The 19,508-nt window shown below is 52.8% G+C and overlaps 1 protein-coding gene across 1 annotated transcript; it reads right to left on the bottom strand.

Annotated features, from left to right (window-relative positions):
* Positions 1–257: 257 nt before the first annotated feature.
* On the bottom strand, positions 258–19,374 carry Zdhhc7 (zDHHC palmitoyltransferase 7). The gene is made up of 8 exons (XM_021170705.3): positions 19,101–19,374; positions 10,740–10,824; positions 6,474–6,804; positions 5,367–5,491; positions 4,076–4,172; positions 3,577–3,658; positions 2,444–2,574; positions 258–1,904 (listed from the first exon to the last, which is right to left on the bottom strand). The coding sequence occupies exons 3-8, from the start codon at positions 6,786–6,788 to the stop codon at positions 1,728–1,730; spliced, it is 927 nt and encodes a 308-aa protein (XP_021026364.1). The 5' UTR covers positions 6,789–6,804; positions 10,740–10,824; positions 19,101–19,374; the 3' UTR covers positions 258–1,727.
* Between the last annotated feature and the right edge of the window lie 134 nt (positions 19,375–19,508).

Genomic DNA, 19,508 nt, shown 5'->3' with positions numbered 1-19,508 from the left:
TCAGTTGACAGGCTAGCTGCCAAGGTGTGACAACACATCCCTGTGTTCTAGCCTCGAGCGCTGAAGGAGGTCGGCAGCTCCTGTGCTTAGAGCCAGTTTTATTTTAAAGCACATTTTTAAAATTCCCTAGTTAATTAAGAGAAAGTTAAGGGGTCTTAGGGCATCATCTACCCAGGTGACACTAGGAATTGTACCCAGATGCCCAGGTCCCCTCACAGGCACACAACAGCTCCAGGAAGAAGAGGGCCGCAGGAGGGTGAGAACTGTGGACGGGTTACTTTATTTCATATAAAATCACACTGAGGAATGGAAACGTCAAGTATACTCAGCCTGGGTTCACCGCACAGACTCCACACTGGAGCGTGAGACCGCCAGAGCCTACATGCCCAGACACGTGTGCAAAGGAACGCAGAGACAATCTGAGGCCTCGATGTCCCTCGGCAGGGACTTGGGCCCCAGAGTTTGCTCGCTGCATGAGGGCTCGGCTCAGGTCCCTGGGGGTCACCTCAGTAGCACAGGAGCCCAGATGAGGGCAGGGCACAAGCAACTGACACCGAAAGAACAGTCATGGTGTCCCAGGGACAGAAAGGCAGCTGGTCCCAGAAGGGAAACACTGGTGTCTGCATGGGAGAAGACTCTCAGGAAGTCCCCAGACTCTGTCAGACTGCTCTCACCCAGCAGCAAAGGAACAACCAGAGTTTAAGGCAAGTCCCCTGAGGGGGAGCTGTTTGTGTACTGACGGGATTCTAAGCCCGCACCAAGGCTCCACTGACTGCGGTGCCATGGGTAGAGAAATAGTCACATGTCACCACTCTGACAGCTCAGGCACCAGGCTGTCTTACCCTGCAGCACCTGCCCCAAGGGGCCCTAGGTGGCTGGCTTCTCACGCTGAGCTCCCCACAGCCCCTGCCCCAAAGCGCTGGGCCTCAGCATGGGCTACCACTCTCCTTGTTGAGAGACTGTTGCAGTTGCTAGTTTGGCTGGAACAACAAAACCTCAGCTCCACGCCCTCAAACACTAAATTTTCAGTGAAATAAAAGCAGGAGGCCGGGCCCATGCACAGGCATGCCTGTTCTTTGGATCTGGACACTGTAGGATACATTCATAGTAGGCCAGCAAGGGCCAGCAGTGCGTCCCACTTCCCTGAAACACTGGAGTCTGAAAGACAGCTTGTCTACCACATACGTGCCTCAACGACACTGCTGATTCTGACACATGCTCACACACACACACACACACACACCACACAGACACACAAGGATGAGCACACACAGACTTGCTGGAAGGGTCAAAGGACGCCCGTTCCGGGGCAGCAGGGAGTGTTCTGGAAGCTGCTTTCACTGTTCAGTGCTGGGTGTCAGAGGCCTCCAAGCCAGAGTCTCTGTGGAACCCCTTCCTTCTGGTAAGGGAGTGTGGGGTGTGCTGGGGATGGGCCAGCAGGACTCCCAACAGCTGCTGTGCTGGCTTTCTTCATGACTGAGAAGCAACTCCACCCGTGGGTGCTCACGGCCCACGGGACATCCCAAGGGTCAGGATGGTGAGAGGATGGCTTCCCGGGACTGCATGCTTCTCCTGGCAGTACACAAGAGAAATGACAAGTGCCTGTGGCCCGTGGTCCATGAAGCTGCTCATGGCCCCGTCAGCTGGCCCGCTCCATCTGCCCACAAGGCTGCTGTGCACGCAGGCCACTGAGCACGGATGTCTGCAGACATTCCCGCCCTGAAGGCTCAGACAGAGAACTCGGGGCCTCCTTTCCTGGTCCTCATCTGCAGCCGCCTGAGTCGGAAGCCAACGAAGGGGTTCATCCAGAGGAGGGAGGGAGGGCCCCCGAAGACAGACTTCATCCCTTCCCACCGCAGCCTGCGCTCCCACGTGGGCTTCTCACTCTTCAGCCTCTCGATCTCCTGGGAGCAGAAGAAGCCAGAGCAGCAATGAGAAGAGATCCACAGTCAGCCTGTGGCTGCACTCGGCTACACATGGCAGGCTCCACTGTGGCTGCACATGGCTACACATGTGTGCTGCAGACAGTCAGCCTGTGGCCGAGGGTCTCCAAAGCCTGTGTCTCTCACACAGTCAGGCTGCAGCCGTCCTCATGGGTCAGCCTCCAAGCCAACCTGGCGTGGCTCTTGTGGCCCGGTGATCTCTGGGGGGAGAGGGGGGACCGACATTGTTTGCGTCCCTACTCATCTGCAGTTAGGCAATGCCTACTCCAGGCCTGCAGGAGTGGGCGCGCCTTCACGGTTCTGAGACCCACTGAGTTGTGACCAGGAGCCTGCCTACTTTACCAACTTAAACCAATCCTGGGCCCAGGAACTATGCTGCCCCAATGGAGAGAGCAGCATACACAGGCCTGTGGGCCCAAGGTCTGAGGTACCACAAGTCCACGTGGGCTGCAGCCGCTGACAGTGCCCCTGTCACCCCCTGCAGACACAAGACAACTCACTGTTTCGTCATTGCATATCGAGTGGATCTGGGTGCCAAACATGACTGCGGTGAAGGTGAAGAACAGGAGGCCCTCAAGGCACAGGAAGACCAACAGGATTACAGTTATGGGAGGAGAGAAGTCGCTGCACTCTGTGGACAGACGAGGGAGGCACTCAATGTGCAACCGCCCTACTCTGCAGGGGCCTGCACACGGTTCCTAGGAGTGAGCTCCTCCTGCGTAAGGAGTTGGCACACAGCCCTGCCTGGCACACAGCCTCCCCATCCCTGCCAGCCGGCAATCTCCCCTCCCCTCAAGTTCCTTACCACACTGGGGACTATACCCCTATACCCAGGGCTTTACAATGGCAGGCAAGCAGCTACCTTCTTCCGCTGTATACCCCAGCCCTCTTTTTGCTTTGATAGGGTCTCACTAAGTGGTTTGGCTAGCTTTGAACTTGTGAGCCTCCTGATTCAGCCATCTGAGCAGCTGTGCATGGGTCCCCTGATGTATGCGATTATCCTGAAAGAGCACTCCTGTGTCTACACTGTGTGGCAACATGGGACACTCTACACTAGAGGCACCGTCACACAAGTTCAGCCCCTCTTGCCTCTCTGTAGCTGCCAACAAGTCCCTGTATAGACTCCACCTGTCTGGATAACCCATCAGGCCACACCAAGGCAGCTGTGCACGGGAATCAACCACGCTAGCCAGAAAGCAAACACAAGGCGCATGGCCACAATGACAACCCTGCCCGCCTCTGTGTCAAAAGTCTGCAAGTAGCTGAAGTGATTTATCACAAGTTAGCCATGGACTGAGGGAGGGAGGCGTCAGCAAATGAGCAGGCTGGCAGGGATGAAGATGCTACATTCTGATCTTAAGAAATGTTAATTCTTTACTGGCACAGTGGCTTCTATACCTGTTAACCCAACACTTGGGAAACTGAGGGAGAAGAATCATCCCTGAGTTCAAAGCCAACCTAGACTACAAAGTGAGACCCTGTTTCAAAAAAAAAACAAAAACAAAAAAACCTAAAACCAAAACAAGCCAACCTCAGGTTGCTGGAGTAAGGCTTTCTGCCATCCAGGAACCCAGCTCTCCATGGGCCTCCCCACACTGCAGTACTCTCAGGAATGACACAGAGTCCTAGTTACCTGTCCACTGCCCTCGGACGCAGGAGATGAACTGAAGCCCACAGAGAATCAGAGCATGAACCGAAGACAGAGCTATGTACATCTAGAAGGAGGGAGACGGGTTAGTCATTTCCAACAAGCTGTCAGCCTAGAAGCAGAGGCTGGCCGAGCTCACACACACCTCCCACCCGCAACGGGCAGAGCTGGCTGGAGGAGTGAACTATAGGCAGCAGCAGCTGATCAGACCGCAGTGGAGCAAGCCCGACAGCCCCCTGGCAAATAAGTAGAGGGGAAATGAGCTGTGTGTGAGGGAGGCCCTGTGTATGACAATGGTGACAGAGGGACAGGCAAACCTACAGCCAACAGGTGATGTAATACAAGTGGCATGGTCGCCCTGAACTGTGCTCTGCATGTGCCAGCACAGGCATTTAGCTGTGGCTAAATATGTCCCCCAACTCCAGCAGGTTCAATTCTCAGAACCTCCAGTTCAGCGCAGTCTCCAGGAAGCGCGTGCACTCACGGTGAAGAGCACGAAGAACCTCTGATTCTTCTCCCCGACACAGTTGTTCACCCACGGGCAGTGATGGTCCATCTTCCGAATGCATCTCTTGCAAATACTGCAAAGGAGAGTACACTCTTCAGAACCTTGTGTTCTGGGGACACCAGTGACACCAATGACATCCAAGGTGGGACAGGCTGGAGACATCTCTGCACAACACCTATGACAAGTCTCTATGCAGCATAGGCTGGCATCAAACTCATGACAGTTCTCCTGCCTCGGCCTCCTCAGTGTTAGGATTGTACGCATGCACTGTACCTTTTTATTCTTCCCTGGTCTTGCCTAGCTTTCCTGCCAGCTGCATTCTGAAACAGTTTCCATTACTGACTGCATCCAGTGAGGACTTGGCCCGGCCAGACTCCATAACTCCACCACTGTGGACCTGTGCATGTCCCCCAGTGCACCTGCCAACCCGAGAGCTTCCAAGCCATTCCTAGCTCACATGCAATGGATCTGAGAAGTAGGCTCCCTGCCACAGCAGACACTTTAAATGCACACTGCAATGACTCCTGCACTTGCAGAGCTGTGAGAATACCCCTCAGGACTCTGGACAGCCAGTCACTCTCCACTGCTACCCCAAGCCCAAGGCTGCTGCTTTACTCTATGCCACCTTGGGCCTCCCTGGGAAGATAGCATCTTCCCACACTTTCTCCGCAGCCACAGGTGACAAGGCCCACCATGTCATTTCTCCTCCCTGTAGAGCCTTGAATGGGCTGCACATCTTCATTTGCTCCTCCTGGAAGTCCAACCCGTCAGGAGGAGGATAACCTCACGGGGAGGTCACACTCAGTCTTTGTGCACACACGGGGACTCAGCCCAAGAGATTTCCAGAATGGACAAGGATCCCAGGTCACCCACACCTCAAGGAACAGCAGCCTGTCTGAAATCCATCCTGGCTCAGCAGGGCAATGGCAGACGGCAGCAAAGGCCAGGAGAGGGAGCCCAGGAGAGGCTGACATTCAAAAGGCACCTGTTTGTGGGCTAGACTGTTGCTCCTCTTTCTCATTACCCAGTGTCAGTCAGAAAGTGTGCCTACAGGAGCCTGCATTTAGTCTGCAGACCCTGTCACACACGAGGGGCAGCAAGCACAGAGGCTTGATTCTCTGGCTACAAAATGCATGTGCCAGGCCAGGAAACCAAGCAGACACCTGTCACTTCCTCTAACTGTTGTCCGGCTTGTCTCCTGCACTGTTGGCAAACTCCCATGGGACTACAGGAACTGCCTGGGCTCTGCTGAGGGCAGAGGCCATACCTGCAGTGGTGGGCACGTTCCGGCTTGATGCAGCAACACTTGGGGCACTTGTAGATCACCTCGCCTGGCTTCAGCTGCAAGCTCTCCATGTACTCCTTCGTGGCGTTGCCTTTGGGGACAGCACCCTGTGCACACAGATTGAGTTCAAGTTGGGTGAAAAGGAGGCAGAAAAACAAAACAAGGCTCAAATTCTAACACTCAAGAGGCAGGAGGCCAGCCTGATTTATCTAGTGAGTTCCAGGCTAGCTAGGGCTACACTGGACTACCCTGTCTCAACTCTCCCACCCACAACAAAAGATCTAAAAAATATGCCCATAATCCCAGCTCTGGGGAGGCAGATGTAGGAGGATGGCTGAGTTTGAGGCCAGCCTGGGCTACACACTGAGACTGTTTTAGTCAAACAAAAGGCCCCCGACGCCTGAGCGTCCTGAGTTTGAGGAAGGAGTTAGTATGATCAAAGGCAACCAGGTCACCGTCAGACAGTGCAACATAGGATGAGGTCTGCCTGTGGCACAGCTTTGGTCCCTTGTCTAGGCTAGCCAAGGCTACCATGAGTCAGGAGAGAAAGCAAAGTTACGCTGTGGATTCTAACACAGCCGGGCAGCCTTGCCTCCATCTTAGAGGGCAACACAAGCTTACAGCAGTGGTCTCGACCTTCCTAATGCTGCGACCCTTACCTGCAGACACGAGCACAGTATGCACAGCCCAGGGACTCACGCCAGGGTCCTAGTTAGTACTGTAAAGAAGCTGAGAGCTTTCTTAGAATCAACACACAGCCTCATAGGCCTGCACTGGCTGCCTGCAGGGACTGCTCTCCTGTGGCCTTGGTTGCCCTTGCCAGAAGCAAGTCCTGGCCATCTCCCCTGGATCTGGGGTAGCCACAAAAAGGGTGTCTCAAACTTCTGAGAAGCAGCTATCCCTGATCTGGAAGCTCTAAATCTGCCTTCATCACCTCAGAAACTGAAGAGCTGAAGTACAGGTCTGCCTCTACTCACAACCCAATGGGAACCTGCTCCAGAGATGAGCCCAGCACACTCTTCACGTGTGCTGCTCCTTCACAGCATCATGACATGCGAATGCTCTAAGCTGGAGAGACTGGGTACCCACCGGGTCAGTGAGCATGGTTCTCAGGTGGGAGGACAGCGCGAGCACCGCCAAGCAGTTGAAGAGGACTCCGTTCACCACGGAGTACCAGAAGTCTTTGGAAGGCAGCAGCATGACAAAGGTCACCACGAAGTCTGCATAGACGACGAGAAGCCACGTCATGACAGCACAGACCATGCCACAGCCATCTCGGATGAACCACACCCTGTCTGCCATGTCAGTCTCAGAGGACGAGGAGGATGCTGAGTCGTAATTGTCATTGTCAGTCAGGAGAGGATGGTGCTCGATGTCCCGGAGCCTGTGTCCCGACGGCTGCATGGTTCCCTGAAACACCCTGCAGAGGTGGTGAGAATGGTAAGGCTCCTGGGCAAAACCATGTATGTATACACACACACACACACAATTTAACATGAGGAGCCACATATGTTAAGTCAGGTCAAAGACACCAAGCAGAAAAGAACCTAAACACCAAACTAGCCAGGGGCTCCGTCTCTGCTCTCCTCACCACTATCCTGCTGTGGGAGACCCAGTGGGTCCCCATGCTGTGGGGTTTGCCTCTGCATGCAAAGCTGTCACCTACCACTAAGAGATAATGAAAGGCACGAGCTGTACCCTAGCACACTGCTGTCCGCAGTGATCTGACCCGTTTGTGCTCTAGACAGGCTCTCCACTCCCTCAACACAGTTGTCACCAAGGCATAGAGAAGAAAGCATGGTCGAAGAACATTGTCTTCCCTCTTTTAGGGGCTCACCAGGCTGAGCTTCCCCCACCCTGTCCTCAGGTTAATGCAGGTGTGTGCCTGCTTCTGTGGAGGGCTTCCTCTTTGTCTCTAGATTCTGCGATCATATGGCAGTTCTAGCACAGCATTTTTGTTTGTTTGTTTTTTTGTTTTTTTCGAGACAGGGTTTCTCTGTGAAGCCCTGGCTGTCCTGGAACTCACTCTGTAGACCAGGCTGGCCTCGAACTCAGAAATTCACCTGCCTCTGCCTCCCAAGTGCTGGGATTAAATGCGTGTGCCACCACGCCCGGCTCTAGCACAGCATTTTTAACCTTTGTAAAGTCTCTCTGTTTATGAATCCATTTTTATTTCCAGGCTTTTCCCATCCTTCCTGTGGTCTTTCACTGCCAAGAAGACAGAGGTCGGAGAAACTCAAGAGCCAGGCTCCTTAGTAGGAGCTGCTCTGCCTGCGGTGCTGGGCCTGCTGGGCTTGTTCTTCTCTTAGCATGTTTGCTAAGGGTGGGAACTCTCAGGACAAGCACAGGGAGGGAGGGAGGCAGAGTCCAGCTGTGTCTTGGCCTTGTTATGTGGAGAGGAAACACTGACAGGCACCAGGGTGAACTGATCATCCAGAGCATCGTTGCGGTGGGCAAGGTGAGGGAGGGGTGGGGGGGGAGGCACCAGGAAGCAACAGGCTTTTAAAGTCTGGACACAACATTTCTTCTTTCTTCTTTCTTCCTTCTTCCTTCTTCCTTCTCCTCCTCCTCCTCCCCCTCCTCCTCATCTTTTTTTTTTTTGTTTTTTTTGAGGCAGAGTTTCTCTGTGTAGCCCTGTAGACTAGGCTGGCCTCAAACTCAGAAATCCGCCTGCCTCTGCCTCCCTAGTGCTCGGATTAAAAGCGTGTGCCACCACCGCCCAGCCACAATATTTCTTCTTAACTGCAGTGGAACACACTTGCCCATGGGAGTCCCCATTTAGAGGGTGAGGAGCTTTGACACAGCAGACCAGGACAGAAAGGCAGGCACGTCATTGTTTCCAGAGCCAGAGAAGAAGCAGAGCAAAAGAACTTGGTGATGATGTTGAGTGCAACAGAGGACAGGAGAAGAGGGACGTTTGCTCGAACAGGCTTCCACGTTCCATGTGCAGCTTTCCCACGCAGGCCCCTGTAAGCCACACAGGCCCTTGCTTGTCTTGTCTGCAAACATTGTGTGCATAGCTCCTCCCTCTTGGACATGGAGACTGGGGTCTCAGAGCCTCAGGGACCATTGGCTGAGCCTGGTTCTGAAGGGCCAACAAGAGGCTGGTGGCTATGCTACATCTGAGCCCTGTCTGTCCACCAGCCAGCCTCACCCACCTCCTATCATACTTGCTCCCTGCCAGACAACAACATGCTGGAGATGCGTCCCCTTTGAAACAGGACAACTGCAAACAGCACGGGCTGTCCACTTAAAGGCGGACGTGACAGAACCCCCTGCCCCCTGGTTAGACAGTCTCCTATGATTCCCAGTATCTTCCCCCCGCCCCTTTTTTCTTTCTAAGGCACAATTGCACAGTGTAGCCCTTGCTGACCTGGAACTGGTTCTGTGGACCATCCTGGCCTCAGTCCCACAGAGACCTGCCTACTTCTGCCTCCAAAGCAGAACTAATAGCATGCACCGCCGCACTTAGCTAACTCCCAGTTCTTTAGGAAAATCGTAACAGGGCCCAGGGAACATCAAGACCCCCAGCCAGGGGGGTCTACAGGCCAGAGCCCTCTGCTCCTTGGCTTCCTTTGCAAGATGTGCACTGTGAGAAACAGCATGGCTGACACAGAGGGGTGAGAGGTTTTGGGCTGGAACTCCACCTTAACAGTCTGAGCTCTCTCCAGGGGACAGGACACTGCAAGTCAGATGGGTCACAGCCACTACTGAGTGGTGCCAGCTCTGCTGCGCTTCCTGGCTCAGGTTCCATGAGAGCTGCCAGAGCATGAAATGCCCTGCTCCTCCATACCGGGGTACTGATAAGGGAATGGCATACCTAACCAGAGCCATGGCGGCTACTCTTGGACACTTGCGTCCTGGAGCAGTGCATCTGCAAAGTCCATGGCCAGCGAGGAGGGAAACAGCCCAAGACCCAGGTATCGCAGCTATCACTGCCTCTTCTTTTTTTTACAAGGTCCCATGTAGCTCAGGCTGTCCTTGAACTCCTGACCCTCCAGCCTCTAACCACCAAGTGCTAGGGTGACAAGCACGTGCTTCCAGGCTTGTCCCAAATCTGTAAGAAGGCAGTCACTGAAGACAGGGGACCGCAGCTGTCTGGAGTGTGCCCCACCCCGAGTCACTGCATTAGTGCGACGGGAAAGGAGAGAATGCGGAAACCACTCCATACACAAAGAGCACATGCCAGCACCCAGAATGTGATGCTGAGCCGCATGACCCACGGAAGGCATGTCCCACAGCAAGCACTAGTGTCTGCTGGTCCACACCTGGAGGAGCCCTGAGAACACTGGCGTATTAGTCAGGGTTCTCTAGAGTCACAGAACACATGGAAGGTCTCTATATAGTAAGAGAAGTTATTGTAATGACTTACAGTCTGCAGTCCAACTAACCCAACAACGGGCAGATGCAAACAGGAACTTAAGAATCTAGTGGCAGCTCAGTCCCGTGAGGCTGGGACTGAGCTGCCTCAGATGCTCTTCTGCGTGAGCTGGATTCCTGAAGAAGTAGGTTCCAACAGCTGTGCTGGCAAGTAAGTGCAAGCAGGCAGAGGGGAAGCCTTCCTTCCTCCACTGTCCTTCTGTAGGGCTCCAGCAGAAGGTGTGGCCCAGATTAAAGGTGTGTGTGTGCCACCAGGCCTGGACCTAACCTGTTCTTTACTTGGGACTTGCTCTGTCCCAGGCTGGCCTTGAACGCAGAGATCTGCTTGCCTCTGTCTCCTGGGATTAAAGGTGTGTATCCCCTTGCCTGGGCCTAAGCTTTTCATGGCCACTATGTTTCAAGATCAAAAGCCTTTATCTTCCCGCCTCAAGATCTGGATCACAGGTGTGCCCCCAGTTCCGGATTGTAGTTCAGTCAAGATGACAACTGGGAACAGCCATCACAACTGGTGTCTGTGAGGGGGCAGAATCTTCCAGGTCCATCAAGTGAGTGCGGGTTACCTGCTCCTGAGCCTGTGCTCTGCACAGAGTAAAGCCCATTGTCCTCACTGGGAGTAAACGCAGACCCTGGGACATTACACGCTCTCCATCTGCCCTGGTGACAGCCACATCTGCAGCCTTCCTCTTCTCTTCTTGTGTGGCCTGTGCTACTGGCCATGGCTGAGGAGTCAATCAGCAGACTCCTTCCTGGGCAGAGCAAGCCAAGCTGACAGGTAGAAAGGGAGGCCTCAGCCTGCAGCTGCCTCTGGGCTTGACCACACACCCCTTACCTGTCCCACACCCCACAGCTGTATCCTAATGAGCTGCTCTGGTGGCTGGTGCCCACAAGCCCAGCACTCAGGAGGCTGTGACACAGAGGATGGTCAGTCTGAGCTAGAGTGCAACCCTGTCACACACACCAGCTACACACACTTACCTTACAAGTTGCTTTTAAGCATCATGGGAGCACTTGTGCCTTTTTTTCAGGACTGTAAGCCACATGCTGTCCTGTGTGATGTGGCCTGCAAGATAAGAAACCCGATGACAGGTTACATGCTGTGTGACAGAGCAGCGTATGGCGTGGAGGCTGGTGAACCCCGGATCACACACACACACACACATACACACACACACACGGCCTACAGCAGCACTGGGACTCTGCACTTGGGACTGTCCACAACAACAAAATCACCGAGCTTCAGAGTTCTTGTCACTAGCAAATTATCAACCCTGGAAACAAAATTATTGATTTTATTATTTATTTTTTATTTTTATTTTATTATTTATTTTTTATCTTTGAGATAAAGTTCAATAGGTTGTCCAGGGTGGCCTCCAACTCATGGACTCAAACTATTAAGCCATAACAGCTAGGACCAGGGCACACACTACTATAGCCAACCATGGCTGAGTGGCATTCGTACACGAACTTACCAAAGTTCACTAAGAAGCCCACTGTGGTGACACCTGGCTGTATCCCCAGTACTCAGGAAGCCAAGACAGGAGGACAAGTTTGAGGTCAGCCTGGGCTACAGAGTGAGACTATGCTTAAAAGGAAATTCATTAGGTTGTGTTAGTAACTATGTGCTTCCTGGGCCCCTTCAGGGCGCCATAAGAAGTGAAGAGGGCTAGCATGCCTGCTGCAGGGACGGGGCAGTGCTGGAGGGAAAAGCTTCAGCAGACGTGCGCTCACGAGCCACGGCTGCCCTCCATCTACCTGACTGTGACTGCCACCTCTGTGGTCATGGGCGCACAGCAGAAGGAACTCAAGTTCAGTATCTTTTGTGATGGGTTCCACTAAGGACCAGGGATGTGACATCTAACCCTGTAATACCCTGACTGGGACCTGGCCTCACACTGAGCTGACTGCAGGGATGCTGTAATCACATAAAACCAGTGCCCTACAGAAACAAAGCAGACCTCTGCAGCAGACAGAGACGCACCTCACCACCTGGGGCTGGCTAGCCAAGTGCCAGCCTCTCTTTAAAAACCCCCAGAGATGGAAGGCTCAAGACCAGAGCTTCATCTGCTCAGATCCCAACAATGTGCGGACTGACTGACTCCAAACCAAGAGCAAAGGGGTCAGGGAGAGACAGTGACAGTTCCTCTGGCTGGGAACCAGTGTGGTCAGGAAAGATGACTGGCCATGTGGTAACCTGACAGGCATCAAGTGGGAAGGGCACAACACACGAGAGGGAGCTGTGACGGAGGACAGGCCTGGGTCCTACTCAGTCCTCAAGTGCCCTGCTCAGGCACCAAAACTCACATAGGGGACAGGTATTTTCAAGAGGTACCAAACAGACATCAAGGCAGGGAGAAGTTGGCAGGGAAGACTGTCACCCAGGAGCCTATTGGCTCCTGTCACCCAAGCAAAGATGAGCAGAGGGCAGGAAGAGTGGGGCCAGGGGGACCACTGTGCAGTCTCGGGTAGCAAGGCAGTGAGGACGGGCAGGGCTCACTGGCCTCTGGGGCGCGGGAACTGCTGGCTGCTGAGGAGATGACATGGGCTCACTGACCATGGGGTGTCAGCAGGACACACCCAAAAAGCTAACCGGCAGCCAACCAAGAGCAAGTGCTCTGACGTAGAGTGAGAGGCCACAGCATAACAGTGTGGGGAGAGCGGAAACAGGTAAGCACACACAGACCCCGGAGGACTGACTGAGAATGTGAGCATTTCAGGGCGGGGAAGGAACCAGGAGGGCTGGAGCAGTTGGCCACCACAAAGCTCACAGGCACCGGGGACTTTGTCCTGGCACTTTCAGTAAACTGCTGAGAGCCTGGGCCACTGACTGCTAAGAAGGTTACAACTCTTTCTTAGGGCCTCATACATGCTAGGCAAGAAAAAAGCAAACTTTCCACTGCTGCCAAAAGAGAGGCAGCTGAAGCTAGAGGGAAAGAGGAAGCTTTGATTTTTAATCTCCCCAGGGTCCCCTCCTTTCATACTAGCGGGAGCACGGAAGGCACTCTTGATCTCCCTACCTTACAGAAGAGCTTCTCTGCACCCACCGCACCGTGCTAGGACCATGCCACATTTCGCCCAAAAAGAACAGATGCCAAGTAAGCCGACTAAGCCACTGGATTGAGCACGAGATAAGGCTTATCCCAGAGGCCCTTTGCTTTTGTCCTTGCTTTGAATTCGTCTTCTGGCCATCAAAGCAGTACAGGCTCACAACAGTGCTATTTCTGAAGGAAGGGAGCCCGTGTGTGCAGGCTCAGGGAATGAAGCCACAGGGAGAGAGAGGACAAGGAAAAGGCAACTGTAGGAGGGTGGAAGGCTTGCCTCGCCCTGAGGAAACCTCACATTCACAGCTTTCAGTGATCCAAAGCAGCAGTCTCACAGATCCCTGCACGGAGCCTGCACAGTGCAGGTTCTCAATGCTCAAGGGCAGAAGTCACCACACACCCTCCAAAAGGTGAGTGAGAGACTGTCTGTCCCTATGCCGCAGCTTGGAAACAGTGCGTTCATGGAGACTCTCGAGAACAGTGTTAAGTGTGCAGAGAGAGAGAGAGAGAAAAGGCTCCTCACTGGACTGCTGTCACAGCCTGAGCCAAGCAGAAAGCCCAGCTAACTCAACAGGTCAGTGGCTGCACGGCCTGGAGGGTGGGTAGTGTCACGGTCCTCCCTCAGACCCAGATGGTGGCATATAGCCACAGAATGCTGGGAACTTGCCAAAACGTACGTTGGAAGTGGCAGTGCATGCCTTAATTCCAGAACCCAGAAACAGAAACAGAGGATCACTCCAAGTTCAAAACCAATCTAGTCTACGTTGTAAGTTTCAGGTCTCACAGTACTGGCTGCAAAGAGACCCTTTCTCAAATAAGCAAGCCCCAATACAACAGCCTTTGGACACTGGAAGAAGGGACTGAGAGATGTAGGGCGAGGAGGGGCTAAAGCAGCTCACTCTTGAAGAGGCGCTGGGAGAACAGGGACAGGGAGGACAGGGACAGCTGTGGAGCCCAGGACGAGGAAGAGCAGGGAGGACAGGGACATCTGTGGAGCCCAGGATGAGGAAGAGCAGAATGCAGAGAACCTACCGTGCTCAGAAAGCACTCACTGTAAAGGGCTGGCCTCTCCGTCCAAAGGACCTGCCAGGGCTCAGGAAGGAGGTGGCAGGCTAGCAAAGAGCTGGTGACAGAAGAGTGGGTATTAAAGGAAAGACTTAGCCTAGAGTTGCAAAACAGAGTCCAGGCGGGAGAGGCAAATGCTTAAAACCTGGGGTCACTGAGAACTTGGACTGCCCGGGTCCCAAGGAGACCCAGCAGCTGAACCAGAGTGAGGGAACATACAGGACTCCTTAAGATGAGGTGGGGATCCTGGACATTCAGAGGGGTATCATCAGGGCAGCAGACTCCTCCCTGTGGTCAAGTAGACCTACGCCTCTAACAAACTTCCTGGGCAGGTCACCAACCAGGCAAGAAGGGCACCTGAGTCAGGATGGGGACAACTTCAAAGGTAGACACATCTCAATGTGTGACCTAGAACAGTGCTTGTGGAAAGTGCTTCCCTCTCGTGTGCCCACAGCCCCTGGTGTGGGGCTGGCCTCCCACACCGTGCTGATCCCCTCTGCACATGAACCTATTATTTCCTCCTCTAATTACTAAGTCTAAAAACCATTAACCTTGAAGAAAACATAGACACAGCCACCCACAGCCAAGTGTCAACACATCTGCAAGGCTGCACACTGCAGGCAGTAAGGTAAGCAGCCCTATTAGCCTTTCTAGAAGTGTCTTTTAAATACGTAGTCACAAGAGAACAGCAGTTGGAACACCAGGCCACAAAGGTCGAAGGTGGAGAACACAGGCACAGAAGCAGGAGGCTAGGAGAGGAGTCACCTCAGGGGTGGGGCGCACCACTGGAAGGAGAGTCACCATGGGGGTGGAGCATTCCACTAGGTTTTCCCCTCAGCAGCCACTCTTGCCCACAGGGCTCCAGTCCAGGAGCACCCAGGATGGGGCCTGACTTCTCTCCCTCTGTGTTCTCTCAAGTATCTTCTTGGGGATGTTGGGACGGAGAACTCAACCTAGTAAATACCCACACTGGTGACATCACTGTCTAGTTAACTGGCTACTAGCAAATCCCACGGCTGGAAGGCGGGAGCAGAGCCTCACTGTTAAGTCTCACCCTCTCCATTTCAATAAGCACCACACCATCACCTCGTCACCAGGTCGACTTCGCTGGCCTCCTCCTCCAGCCCCGACATCTAAGTTGTGATTAAGTTCTGAGTCTTGACCTCCAGGACCATCTTAAATCCGACCATATCTCTGCCAGCCCTGCCCTGCCCTGCCCATGCAGATCCTGGGACTGTGCACTCAGCTTGCCTCCAACCAGCCTCCTATAGACTCAGTGCCTCTATTTACCTAAGCAGCCCACCCCACTTGCATGCAGTACAATCCTTCAGGATTAATCCCGCAGGCCTGTCAATCACCTGCACAGGAAGGTACCTCTCAGGAAAGCTGTCTGCCACAGACACTCCAGTAGCATATCGTGAAGCTTGCCTAAACCTGTGGGTCAGGCAAGACGGGCTCTCCAGTCACTGTCACCCTGCATTTCCCTCCATGATGGTCCCCTGGGCCACTGTCCACTCTCACCCTCGAGAGTGTCCCACACTATGCTGTGTTTCATCTGAATTCTTTCCCCAGGGGTAACAAGGAGCCCGGAGCAAGATTCCAGTATCTAGAGTTATTGTTCAAAACCACAGCTCAGTTCCCCAAATCTCTCAGCACTGTTTTCCTCTCCCCCATTCTGGTCCAGGCTCAGTCCTTCCACCTCTCCTCACAAGGTGCTCATTTGGAAAGCTCCTCCTGGCTTCTGCTTCTTCCAATCAAAATTCACTTTCATTCTCTCTGCCTAGCACAAGAATTCATTCACCAATTTTTAGGCACCCACTATCTTCAAGACTGATTGGATACAGAATGTTTTAAATGATTAGGTGCTGTGCCAATAAGACACAGTACACAATCTGGATTTCATTCAAGAAGTAGCAGAATTCTACGAAATGTGTACAGGAAAGGAACTCAGCAGTAAGCAGGGCTCAGAGCAGCAAGACAAGAAAGGTTTGCAGTGTGGAGATCGAAGAAGCCAGATGAAGACCTACTGTGCTGCTCAGGCCAGCCTCAAACTCCTGGGCCCAAGCGATTCTGTTTTATCCTCTGGAGCCAGGACTACAGACATAGACTACCACAGCCTACCTGCATCAGAGGCTTTTAGACTGAAGGGGACTGGAACTGACACAGCTCTCTCACTGTCTTCGATAGCTTCCCATTGCTGTGAACAGATACCATGACCAAGGCAGCTCTTAGGAGGACAACATTTAACTGGGGCTGGCTTACAGGTTCAGAGGGTCAGTCTATTATCAAGGCAGGAATATGGCAGCACCCAGGCAGGCATGGTGCAGGAGGAGCTGAGGGTTCATCTTGTTCAGAAGGCAAACGGGAGACTAGCTCCTACATGACTAGGAGAAGGATCTCAAAACCTACCCCACAGTGACACCCTTCCTTCAACGAAGCCACACCTCCTAGTAGTGCCACTCCCTGGGCCAAGCATATACAAACCACCACATTCACTGATCTTTATGTCCTCCACAACTTAGAGGTGACAGTGATTAGTCAATGGCAAAGCAAAGACTTCCATCTTCAAGCAGGAAGAGTTGAAAAGACTAACAGTGCATGAGCTGGGAGGCTCTGCGTCACAGAATCCACCTGCATAGAAGGAAGGCCTCCTACTGCGCTGCTAACCAATCACACCTCTGCATCAGAGGACGCCTGAGTTGGCAATACTCCATACACACTGTCACACAGCAATGTCAGGATGGCAGAAGCTGGTATTTGAGACGTCCCTGACTTCCATTCTTCTCCCCTGGCCAAATTTAATTGCCGCCCTTTTTTGTAATAAACCAACCAACTGCCATCCCTTTCAGTGGGCTCTGAATCCTTCCTGTGAATCACGACCAAGCTGGTGGCTTTACCCCACCCCAATTTGCAGTGTGGACAGTGAGGCTGTTCCTCCTAAACTTTACATCTCAGCAATGCTCACAGAGGACGTAAACTCTCAGCTGGTCCAACTGAAGTGTTCAAGGTATCACCTGCCCTGGAGCTCAGTTTAGGGAATCAGAACTTGACTGACAGTTTTGATTGTATGCATTCTGTTCTGTTCTTATGCTTAGAGCATTCTGTAAAAAGTGTATACAAGCTGGAGAAATGGCTCAGTGGCTAAGAACACATGCCATTTTTTCCAGAGCACCTGAATTTCTCAGCTCACAACCACCTGTAGCTCCAGTTCCATGGTATCCAATGGTCTCTTCTGGCCCACATGGGGCAAGTACATACATACATACACACACACACACACACACACACACACACACATTTATAAATAAATAAATAAATTCTTAAGCCACGTTACTGGTTTTTTTTTTAATTTTGTTTTTGTTTTCCAAGACAGGGCTTCTCTTCTGTGTAGCCCTGGCTGTCCTGGAACTCACTCTGTAGACCAGGCTGTCCTTGAACTTAGAGATCTGCCCGCCTCGGTCTCCCAGGTGTTGGAATTAAAGGCGTGAGCCACCACCGCCCAGCACATATGTTACTTTAATAATCAAAACATTACTTTGAAGAAATATTCCTCAAAAGCTGCCTTTAGTAAATCATTACGTGTCACTGCTCAGCAAGTACTGAAGCTGGGAAGTTCTGGGGTGATGCAAAACCACTTCCAATGCACCCAAGATGTCACTTTTGTAGGGACTGACTTCGTCTCCTTTCCGCAGGTGAATAGCCATCATACTGTCTTATATCACTGACACTCAAGTGAGAAAGTAATAATTTCAATGAGAGTATACAATCCTGCCTGTCCTTTCACTTCACATACACTTCTGAACCAAGAACCACCCATTAGCTTGGGTCCTTTCCCATCTTGTTTTGCTTTGCTTGGGGTAGGTCCGAACTTTCAATCCTCTCACCTCTACCTCTAACTCTTGGATGCTGGGGCTATACCTGCCTTCTCTTCCATTCTTAAAAAGGGCTTGATTTTAAGGCATGATGAGCAGCAAAGCCACAGAGTTCTAATTTGTTTGTTTGTTGTTGTTTTGAGACATGGTTTCTCTGTGTAGCCCTGGCTGTCCTGGAACTCACTCTGTAGACCAGGCTGGCCTTGAACTCAGAAATCCTCCTGTCTCTGCCTCCCAAGTGCTGGGATTAAAGGTGTGCACCCATTAAATCCAGCTTAGAGTTTTATTTTTAAATATATCAACCGACTAAGCAAGCCCAGACACTCAAGAGTTAAGTGCTGTTGAACAAATTCTGAGTAAAATTATCTCTTCACTTTTTCCCACTCAGCCCAGAAACCAGTAACTCCTTACCAGTAACTCCACAAAGTACACAACACAGTTTCAACACCCCCCAACCTGTCTATTTTGTGCAACATTCAAAAAATGAAATTAACACTCCCATTAGCCCATTTTGTAAAATACCTCCAAGAACCTTTCTCTTTAGCCACTTCTGCAGGGGCAAGTATCACAAGGTATCTTTTGTTGTTGTTGTTGTTGTTTCTAAATGTAGCATGAAGTAAGTGAAAGTTATAAACAACTTTGGAAAGATCAGAGTCACCGGTGTGCTGGGCAGATTTACCAAGAAATATAAATGACTTCTCTCCCAAGTCAGTAAAATAAACACAAGTGTACTCCCTCACTAAGAGGACTGACTGCAAAGCAGACTGTAGCTTGGATTTGGACAGCGCCACACACAACAGTGAAAGCCGCTATAGTGCAGACTGCTGCAACGCTGACTACTCCAATGTAATTGCCACAATAAACTGGCTGTTCACGAGCTAATAAAATGTGCCTATTTAATAGCTAGAAGGGACTTAGTTCTAGAAATAATGACAGCTCAATAGAGTTGAAGCTTATTGCCCTGAAAGCTGACCTGCTTATCCCAGATGCCCTTCCGGGTAACTACCCTCCTAACACCATGGTCAGGGGCAGGGGGTAAGAGAAGGGAGACCCGCAAAGAACAGAAGAGTCCCGCTAAAGAGAGACAACAGAGGACTGGGGGAAGACAGACCTGCGAGGAAGCATGACCATAAAAAAACTTGACAGCTCGCAGACGGGTGACAGCACTTTATGACAGCCACCCTGACATTAGCTCTGGAGCGCCCAAGGTCAGGCAAAAGGCTGCAGGTGCAAATGGGGCTCGATCCTGCAGGGTCCGCAGAGGAGACAGGAGACCCCCCCCCTCCCGCCCCGAGGGGACTGCAGAGCGGAGGCGGCGGGGAGCGGCCTGGGGTCGCGGCCGCCGCTCTCCCCGCACTCACCCGAGGCCCGGGCGGGGTCGCCCAGTGCTGAGGCTCCTGGCGGCCGGCGGCTGCAACGGCGCGGGCGGCGTCGCATCATGCGGCAGCGCTCATGGCCGGGCCGGGTGGACCCGGATCCGACTCGGTTCCGCGCTGCTCGGGCCGGCCGGGCCGGTGGGCGAGAGGCAGCAGCCCCGACAGAAGCGGGAGCCCGACGCCGAACTGGCACAGCCGAGCCGAACGACCCCGGAACTGGACCAGGCCGAGGTCAAGACGCTGCGCCTGCGTCCTTCCGGTCGCGCCGCCCGGGGCTTCCGGGAGGCGGCTCGCGGGGAGGCTCCGGCGATTTCATCCAAGACCGGGCTTCCAAGAACTCGGCGGTTCTTGGAGGAGAGGCAGCAGCACCTACGTCAAGACTACTAAACGGAG

The sequence above is a fragment of the Mus caroli genome, unplaced genomic scaffold (assembly GCF_978045245.1).
Source record: "Mus caroli unplaced genomic scaffold, Mus_caroli_1 scaffold_10, whole genome shotgun sequence".
Lineage (NCBI taxonomy): Eukaryota > Metazoa > Chordata > Mammalia > Rodentia > Muridae > Mus > Mus caroli.
This window is presented reverse-complemented; position numbering and strand designations above follow the sequence as displayed.